At 35.8% G+C, this 9,650-nt stretch overlaps 1 protein-coding gene across 1 annotated transcript; it reads left to right on the forward strand.

Moving 5' to 3' along the window:
• The first annotated feature begins 1,034 nt into the window (after nt 1–1,034).
• On the forward strand, nt 1,035–6,146 carry LOC110899030 (F-box/LRR-repeat protein At5g63520). The gene is made up of 11 exons (XM_022145891.2): nt 1,035–1,158; nt 1,608–1,797; nt 2,581–2,688; nt 2,760–2,852; nt 2,950–3,036; nt 3,125–3,211; nt 3,291–3,330; nt 3,413–3,457; nt 3,534–3,652; nt 3,752–3,837; nt 5,556–6,146. Exons 1-11 carry the CDS (start codon nt 1,088–1,090, stop codon nt 5,956–5,958), a joined length of 1,329 nt encoding a protein of 442 aa, XP_022001583.1. The 5' UTR covers nt 1,035–1,087; the 3' UTR covers nt 5,959–6,146.
• Nucleotides 6,147–9,650: the final 3,504 nt, after the last annotated feature.

Genomic DNA, 9,650 nt, shown 5'->3' on the forward strand with positions numbered 1-9,650 from the left:
AAACAGCACACGTGTTCGAGATGTGGCATGCAATCAGAAGACGTCGATCACCAGTTGGTAGAGGTGTAAAAAAAAAAAACCGAAACCGTTTTTTTTTAAATTGGTTTTTTTAACCGGTTTTAGGACCGAACCGAATCGGCGGTTTGTGACCGGTTACTATTCTTGATCTTTGCAACCGGTTAAAAATCGTTTTTTTTTTGGGCAAAAACCGATTAAAAACCGATCCCAACCGATTAGACCGGTTACTGTTTTTGTTTTGAAAAACCGGTTATTAAAAAAAAGCCGGTTTTCGTTTTGGATTAAAAAAGCCGGTTCGGTTAACCAGACCGTTTAAAAAAAAAACGATTTGTACACCTCTACCTATTGATGACTTGTCCTAATATCTCTACTATTAAAGGGATGTTGGAGTAATACAAAGGGGTCATAAAGGATTGGATAAAAGTAATCAGCGAAAGCTAGGAATAAAGAAGAATTCAAAGGAAGACATGTTCTGTTTAATAAAACGGTGGAGAAAATAAAAGCAAACACCTTTCTTTGGTTAAAAGGTAGGATCGAAGTTCGGGAATTTTGTGTGGGAGAAATGGTTAGAGTTTAATATTAGAGATGTAATAACGTAATTTATCTCTTGTTTTATTTTTGGTTTTTTCGTTTTTGTATTTTCTTTTTGAACGATAAGGAACGACGTGTCAATCACCGTGACATCGGGCGCTGTGACCAAGTTCGACTACTCGACCACCGCCAGCCCCTTGGCTCTCCCAGATGCACAGAAACCCGACCTCCACACGCCCGAATGCATGACAGTGAAATAATCAGTAAAACATCGCCTCTCATCCAAGACGAACCAGCGCCACTCGAATTCGCCTTTCACCTAACCTGGGTCACAAAGAACACCAAAATTTTCCCCAACCACTCCACCATTACCTTATTGGCCCGTATTCATTTTTGTATTTTTGGATTTTACAGTCTAACTGGCCCTCTTTTATAATCATAAAATCTTCTAGCGTTAAAAAAAAAAGTTAACATTGAGATTAATAAATAGAATGATTAAAAATTATAAAGTTTATATAATTTCGTAAATACATTATACATGCATAAGAAAACGAAAACTCCCGGCGATCATCTCTTCCGGCGATCCGCTTCAGTTTCCGTACGATCCAGGTAACTCTAACTCACTTACTCACATACATTAATCGCATTTCATAACCACTTGTTGAAACCCTAGCTCCGGCGACTGTAGAGTAGCAATAGACTTAACAAACTTACTTTGATAACCGAATGGTGACGTCACCACAACCATTGATGACCTCAGCATAGGCCTTTGTTTTTGTGGTTGAAACCCTAATTCCGGCGACTTTAATCGCGATAAACAAACACAAAATTACAGTATAGAACTATAGAATAGTTAAACTTTGAATTTATCAGCGAAATGGTGACGTCACCAACAGCCATTGATGACCTCAGCATAGGCCTTTGTTTTTTTGTTTCTGTGGTTGAAGGTTGAAACCCTAGCTCCTGTGACTGTAGAGTGAGTAGCGATAAACAAACACAAAATTACAGTAGAAGGAAGAATTAAGGTTAAAGCTATTAAAAATCTTTTGTGTTTTCAGCGAAATGGTGACGTCATCAACAACGATTGATGACCTCGGCATAGACCTTGTTCAAAACATATTCGGTAGACTTCTGGCGGTCCATTTTGCCTCTGCTGATTGCGTTAGCCGCTCCTGGCACCATGCTTGCCGTCTTATTCTTCGCCGCCCTAAGCTCTCCTCCGCTTGCTCCTCCAATCCTGACCTCGAAGTAAGCCCTAATCTGTACAGCTCTCGTAAATTATACTATAAGTCTATGTATCACGTTATTCACTCATTTTCTTGGTTTTAAATTGTGTGATGCGCTCCGGTGCGTTTGGTCCAAAAATCTGATGCGCAATGCGAGCGCATCACGTATGCGATGCGGTCTTTATAAAAAATGCCAAAAAATTATCTATATATAACAAGTTATAAAAACGTACTTAAACTAAAACAACTGACGTAATAAGAAGATAAAAGTTGTGCTTTTTGGTTCAGATCAAGGATACTAAAATGTTTCTAGAACCAGAAAAAGTGTTTAGGAACCTTAATGGTCCAAATCAAGCATGTTAAGATATATTTTTTTTGAACGGCCAACGAATCCTCCAAATGGGCTACTGGCGAAATTCACCACATCGGGATACACTCGCCTTCAAACCGGGGAAAACCCTCACCGAGGGCCGAAGCCCGTGAACACTCGCCCGAAGGCACGACAGTGCGGTGAGGTAAAACCCGCTCGGTTCAAGGATCGAACTAGCGATCTCCACCTATTAATATTGAAAAAACCCAACCCATTTCATAAAATGTGGAAAGATAAAACAAAACAAACAATGTTGCGTGCATTGGAGCGCATTATGCAACGAGCGCATTAAGCAAAATCGGTGCATTATTCTCACATCACGTAAATGCAACGCATCAGTTGTGGCGATGCACTCTCATTAGCGCATCAGGCGCATCACGCATTATGCACGCATATTAGAACCAAACTCATTTTGATGGCCTAATTTTTCATCAGGTTGCTGTAGAAAGTGTGCTGAATAAAGTACTATCGGAGCCAATTCGTCCTCAATTTGCCATTGCTTCTGTTTGTCGTAAGATCGATTTGTCAATGGCCCACCGACTGGTATGTCATTTGGACTTTGAAGTTGAGATGAATTTCAAAACAAGAATATGTATATAATGAGTTTCCTGCAGATTACTGAAAAACTAGGCTCCTACGTTCCTGTCATCACTAATTGTTCTCGTGGAGTTATTGGAAGGGATGCGATTTCTGATGAATTCAAAGAGGTTTACGCATTTTGATACTCACGGATCTTTTTTATTTTATAGTTTTAGTAAGTTTTATTGCTAAGAAAGTAACAAATCAAATAACCTACATATTCAGTGGGAAGCTACTGAAGATTCTGGTGCCATAATCATGTTAATGGTTGGATATCTACCAGGGATAAAAGTCAAAACAATCCCACTCCTGGTGCCGTAAATCTCATCTTTGTTATACGCAACTTAAAACTCGTGTTTGTTCTATGTTATCTAAATAAGTTTGCCTATACATGTATCAGCAACCCGCCCAATTTGTAGGAATGATTAATAAGTTCTCAAGTAATGTTTCTGGAAGTAAATCGCCTGCTGCAATAATAATGTTCAGTGTAAGTTGTTCCTCATATTACTTTTTTTACAATATCATATTCGTGTTGTGCTTTATCATCCTTGCTAAATTCTAAACAGGAACGTCAAGCATTCATAACAGCTGCTGTGGAAAAGATGGGTGTGTGTTGTCTCAGAAACACTTTGTTATGCTGACTTGTTATAATTTATTTTAATAGTTCTATTTCCTTCCTATATTTTAGATCGTACCATGTCACCAGAAACTGTCATTGTTGGCGATTACGAATGTGAGTTCGAACATACTATTGGATATTAGAGAAACTCAGTTTCATGCTGTATTATCAAGTGGACTGTTACCCATAGGCCATGCATACAAGGTGACATTTTTTGGAGAAGATCGCTTTAGGTCTTGGCTCAATACAAAAAGAGAAGGGTCACATGAGCTTGATGCGGGAACAAATTGGAAACTAGCTTTAGAAGATGTATGTTATTCGGTACATGTAGTTAATTCAGTAATTCACTCTTATTGCTCTTCTTTGTCTCCATAGTCGGTATTTTTAACCGTTCATAGATAATGATAGTTAGGAGTCTCGGCCTCTCTCCGTGTCTTCATTGGGCTGGAAAAAGTCGGATGTACGACTCCTTTTGCATTCCACGAATATTATAGGTAAGATAACAACTGTTTTCTTCTTGTTTTATCATATCATCTTTTTTATTTACACAACTGCAAATATCATCAGTTTTCTTCTGCTTGTTTTAAACTAGAAATAGTGCACCACTGCTTGAATAGTAGGTCTTTGGGATTTGCTTTTGAAATTTTTTTTATCTGATTTCAAAGTGCAACTGTCACTTTTGGATAAGCTATTTTTGAACTGATTGTTTCACCCTGAAATAGTCAGATAATAAAACGCGTAAGGTGTCCATTTGGGCATTTTTTGTTACAACTTTTTTCTAAATAAGCAGTTTGTCAAATATGATTTCAAGCTCTATAATTTAAGTAATAAAGTATTCATTGACTAAAGTGAGAATAGTTGGCTTCTTTGATCTTATCTCCTTGAGTTGTTAAAAATAAGAAATTAAACCCGCACAAATTATATTATATTATATATACACTTAAAAGGCTATGTCGGTGGGCCAATCCGACATAGCCAAGTGTAGCCTTCTGATTGGCCACAACAATTTAATGCCTTTAACCTTTGACTTTTCTGATTTACATGTTTAGTCCTTCTATTTTAGTTTTCCTAATATACGCATTTAGTCCCTCAATTTAATAAATTTTATTCCCCATTAGTTAACTTTGATTATATACATGTTTAGTCCATCTACTTTAACTTTGTTTATATACATGTTTACTCACTCTACTTTTACTTTTATCCAGTTAAGTATCTCACGGTTTCGCCTTTTAGAGTTTTTTTTTCTCCGTAACATGATGAACCAAAGGCAATCCAACTAAACGATATTGTTTCCGCTATCGGTATTATTGGAACCAATATTTTTTTTTCTTTTAGTATTTCGTTGGTTAGTGTTTTTTTTATACATACGCGGACGTTTCGATTCTCCTTTTCCAATGATTTTATGTAATCTCTTTCTTTCTTTTTTGTGGTTTGTTTTTTTACTTATAACACTAATTTTCAGCATTGACTCTTACAACCTCTTAACTTTCTAAATACTTTTTAACCAACTTTTACGTCTTTATTTTTATTTACGTGTCGATATAAACTTAAGTTGATTTATATTTCGACATAATTTTTTTTGTCTTTCGTCAATTTGTAGCATTCACACTGACAACCTTTTTACATTTTAAATACTTTTCTGGTCAAGTTTTCCAGTCGATGTAAGACACATGTCGACATACTTTTGTATCGAATCAAAAATCGGGTTGCCCCGCCGCGAAGCGCGGGTGTAATACCCTAGTTATTATTAAGAGTAAACTGCCATTTTGGTCCCTGAGGTTTGGTCACTTTTGCCACTTTAATCCAAAACTCAAACTTTTGCATCTGGGTCCTGTGGTTTCAGTTTTATTGCCATTTTGGTCCAAAAATGAAATCATGTCATATTTGTCTTATAAAATCCTGTTATTTTGTTCTTTTACTCAGGGGCAAAATGGTAAAAAAAAATTTATAAATAAATACCAGATTTTATAAGACAAATATGACCTGATTTGCTCCTGAGGAAAATGACAAAATTGCAAGATTTTATAAGACAAATATGACCTGATTTCATTTTTGGACTAAATGGCAATAAAACTGAAACCACAGGGACCCAGATGCAAAAGGTTTGAGTTTTGGACTAAAGTGGCAAAAGTGACCAAAGCTCAGGGACCAAAATGGCAGTTTACTCTATTATTAATTAAATGGGTCAAGAACTTTAATCATTTTCATGCAGGGATGATGAGAGTCGCCTTCGTGTTGGTGGTATAGGCATTAAAAGAGGCGATACTTTCCGTTTTTACCGCCCAGATACCACCACTGCTTTATCTTCTGTTGCCAATGTCTCTAACCATCTGAGATCTTTCAAGCAAGAGAGAACCAGTGGCGATAATAAGCGGTGGGAGGTGTTTGGCGGTCTTATTTTCAATTCTTGTGATCGGCGTCAGTTTTTCTACGACCAACCGAACACTGACAGCTCGCCGTTTTTGGACAACTTTCCTGGCGTGACACTTGGCGGGATATTTTGTTCTGGGGAAGTTGGGCGTGGCTATGTTCAAGAATCTCAAGAACAAAAGTGGGGGCGTTGTTGCCTGCATGCATTCTCTGCTGTCAATTTGATTATGTCTTACCGTCCATAGAAAAAGGAAGTACGCTGCTTTTGTATGAGACTTTGGTGTGTATTTCAATTTCTTAAGTTTAATAGATTATGTATGTGGGATCGAACAAAGTATCGAACATTATCCATGTTTCATGTTTTTGGGATCTGCAATGGCAGCAGTAAAGCCCTTAGAAGAAGATGATGAATTAAGGAGGTTGTTAGTTGTTACCTGTGCTGTTATTAAATTACCATGAATCGTTTACTGTTGGTTTAACGAAATAGATATGCTGGTGATACAATGAGAGTTCCTTTAGATTTATTAATGACGTGTAGATTTGAATCGCCTTCTGAGATTCGACATGTTAATGTAGTTTTTTTTGTACCAAACCGAACAAATGTCAGCAACGATCTCCCCTAGTATGAACTATCAAATGAGGAGCAAGAAGCAAGATTCTATCTTCTTTTTAAAACTATTGATCTCATGTTGTGTTCCTGATCAAGTGTTTGTTCTAGCTAATATTCAGTTAATATAGTCTGGTTTCAAGGTTTATTAGTGCGTTCAACAATTTTGGCACTTGGAAACAATTTCTATAAACCTATACGAACCGGTTCGTATGTCAGTCGATTCCAGGGTTCCAAATTGGTACCACAACTGGAACCGTTTTTTCACTTTTTGTGCACCGCTAGTTTTAAGCGTTGAGGTGTGTGCACGTTATAAAACTATTTGTTGGTAAAACTAGTTAGAGCTATGCTATAAGTTTTCGACTAAAGCTATTAATTATAGATGAACGATATATGTTTGACAATATAAGTACCTAATGTGTATTTTGCATATTGTTTGTTTGTTTTCTTCTTTCTGTTCATTTTTGGCATAATTCAATCTAGCGGGCCAATAACTCCATTTTAGTGGCCCATTTAGAGATCAATTTCAACAGTTTAACCCAATATATCTTATCCATTCAAATATCAACTTCACCAACCCATTTAACCCCATACATCCAACCCATAATCCAATCTAACTACTAGACCCATTCTGTTGGTGTAACAATGCATATGCTTACAAGTTCATTTTTAAACATCATATAAGATTATAATGTCATTTAGGCTATATGGTTTGTCACGCCAAAGTAAGCGACACGTAAGCGATACATAAGCGGGGACTTTATCGTTAACTTGCACGGTATGGAATAAAGCCCTCCATTAACTATATAAAAAAAAGAAAGAAAAAAAATCTAATTTGTTGCTCCCCACCTTTTCCCCTTTAACTCTCGCCATCAACATGGCTGGGGTAATGCTAGCGCCCTCATATGGCGGGGAATGAGCTAAGGTGGTTGTGGGCGTTGCCTCACACCATGTGGCCTTCACCATGGTTGAAGCGAGGTGATTACACAAGCAGTAGTAAGGCGACACTTCGCTAGAAAGTGTTGAGGATGTGCCTCATGTACATCCGGGCTTCCATTAACAAATTCACACTGTTGGGGTTCCATCACATAAAAAAACCGCATGTTTGATGGCTCACTTTTACTGATTTTGTTTGTTGTTTTTAGTTTAAAAATAATCAAAACCTTTTACGATTTCTTTTTATTTTTTATGTATATAATACTTGAAATATGAAAATAATGAAGACACATACTGGTTTTTTATCTATTTTAAATCTCAAGAGCTTATTAGTTGTATGTTGAGTTCTTTTTTTTTTTTTTTGTACAGAAATTGTTCATGCTTTTTATATTAATAAAGTGTATTTATTTTAAGCATCATATCTTTATTTTTAAGTGTTATCATCAAGTACAAAATGTTTACTGCCAAAGGGCTTCTAGTCCAACGGTATTAAGTGTTTAGTAAACGTGTTTCCCTCAAGGGTTCTTTACTTTTACTTCTATAGTAGACATTTTACTTCTATAGTAGACATTGGTGTAATTTATAAGTAGGTTTCAAATGGTATGCGAGTTAACCGTTTCATAAAATTAAAGTTTATTATAATTCATTTATATGCATTATATAAATACATGCATTTCAAGTCTCGTATCTTAGGAACCAAGCAGGAGCGTAGCTTAGTTGATACCAGGGGTCCCCCCCCCTCCCCCAAATGTTTCGGTTAGAACAGTAAAATCTCCGATTTTTCGTCCAATAATTTTAAAATTGTAAAGGACCCCCCACCCCCAATTGTTTTGCATAAATAATTATATAATATATAAATTGGGTTCAATGACTCGCCCCCCTTCCCCTTCCCCAGAACTTTTGGTCAACCTCCGCCACTGGAACCAAGCGCATCCGAGCACCTCACATATGATGGTAAAATAACTCTACCAAGTCAAATACAAGATCAACATAATATAGAAGCTAATTAAAAGATTAAGTGCACGAAGAAAGGTTTATATAGAATTATAAAGTCAAATACAAGATGATACATCTTAAAAAATATTAAGCTTAAGTAATGATATGTTTTTTTAAATGGTCAGACCAACTTACGTTTTATAAAAGAAAAAAACTTTATTAAAAAATTGGTCAAACAAAAGTATCTTTCATAAGGTGATCTAGCAATAAGGAAACCACAACCTACATAATTTTTACTAAAGATTATATAGATCGTAGAAACACATTTATTAGCTTTTAATCTTGATAAACTAGACTTCCCAAACAAATTCATATCTTTACCAAAGTTAGTGCAAGTCAAAAAGACTTGTAAAATGGTTAAGAATTATGATTTTAGATGAAAATAAGTTTTGAGCGACTTTTTATACAAAAAGTGACGATTTAATTTGAAATACTAAATCAGTCATCAATCTATTGTTAACCCCTTTGTTATATTCGGTCCATGATCTATACATTTGTGTAAATCTTGTACTAAGACACACGTAATACTTATATATAGCAAAGCAAAAATTCATTAACACACTCTAATTCTATCATAATGATCAAAGAGCAAATGTAAGAAACCAAAATGTGAGTGTGAGCTTAATAACATTACTAATTTACTATACATTCAATTATATAAACGATCATGTGAATGGTTGTTGTGCGGTAAGTGAATGGTGAACGATGGTACTGGTGGTGGCAGGTGGGGTGGATGGTTGTTGTGCGGTAAGTGAGGTTGTGGCTGCCTGGGTGGGAGTGTGTTTGTGTGTGTGTGAGAGAGAGAGATGATAAAAGAGTTTTTATTTTTTAGTTTTGTACAAAATAGCCCCTGAATAAGAGTTCTTTACAAAATAGCCCATATGGAGGTAAAATGACAAGAATACATTCATGTGTAAGGGACATGACCATACTTAACCAAAAATTCTAATTGGGTTTAGCTTAAAGGGCACAACGTGAAGGATTTTGAAACGTTAAGGACAAAACTCGGCAAATTTAAAGGTGAAGGACACCGCCTGCAATTTGATACAAACATAAAGGACAAAACTTGTAATTTACTTGGTTTAAATTTAAGGAGTTCACACTTCATAACGAGCATGATTTAACATTTTTACGTATATTTTTAGTTCGGTTTTAATGATCCGTCGCAACGCACGGGTTCTAAAAACCCGTACACTTAAAAAAATGTCTCAACCATTGATATATACACTTAAAAAAATGTCTCAAGAGTAATTTGTTGATCAAAATTTTGATGCTCAAATAAAAAATAATAAATCATACAGATAACTTATTTTGATTCAAAGATATGCGCATTATAAACACTATTTATTGATCACATAGAAAATTGTGATATTTTTCTTTTTGTCTTTGATATCTTTG

Source organism: Helianthus annuus, chromosome 4 (genome assembly GCF_002127325.2).
Source record: "Helianthus annuus cultivar XRQ/B chromosome 4, HanXRQr2.0-SUNRISE, whole genome shotgun sequence".
NCBI lineage: Eukaryota > Viridiplantae > Streptophyta > Magnoliopsida > Asterales > Asteraceae > Helianthus > Helianthus annuus.

Excerpts from the sequence above, each read along its gene's own strand:
- LOC110899030 (XM_022145891.2), top strand. The coding sequence starts at position 1,088 with ATGCATAAGAAAACGAAAACTCCCGGCGATCATCTCTTCCGGCGATCC. Across the intron at positions 3,458-3,533 it reads CATTGTTGGCGATTACGAAT|GCCATGCATACAAGGTGACA; the intron begins GTGAGTTCGAAC and ends TGTTACCCATAG. Across the intron at positions 3,838-5,555 it reads GCATTCCACGAATATTATAG|GGATGATGAGAGTCGCCTTC; the intron begins GTAAGATAACAA and ends ATTTTCATGCAG.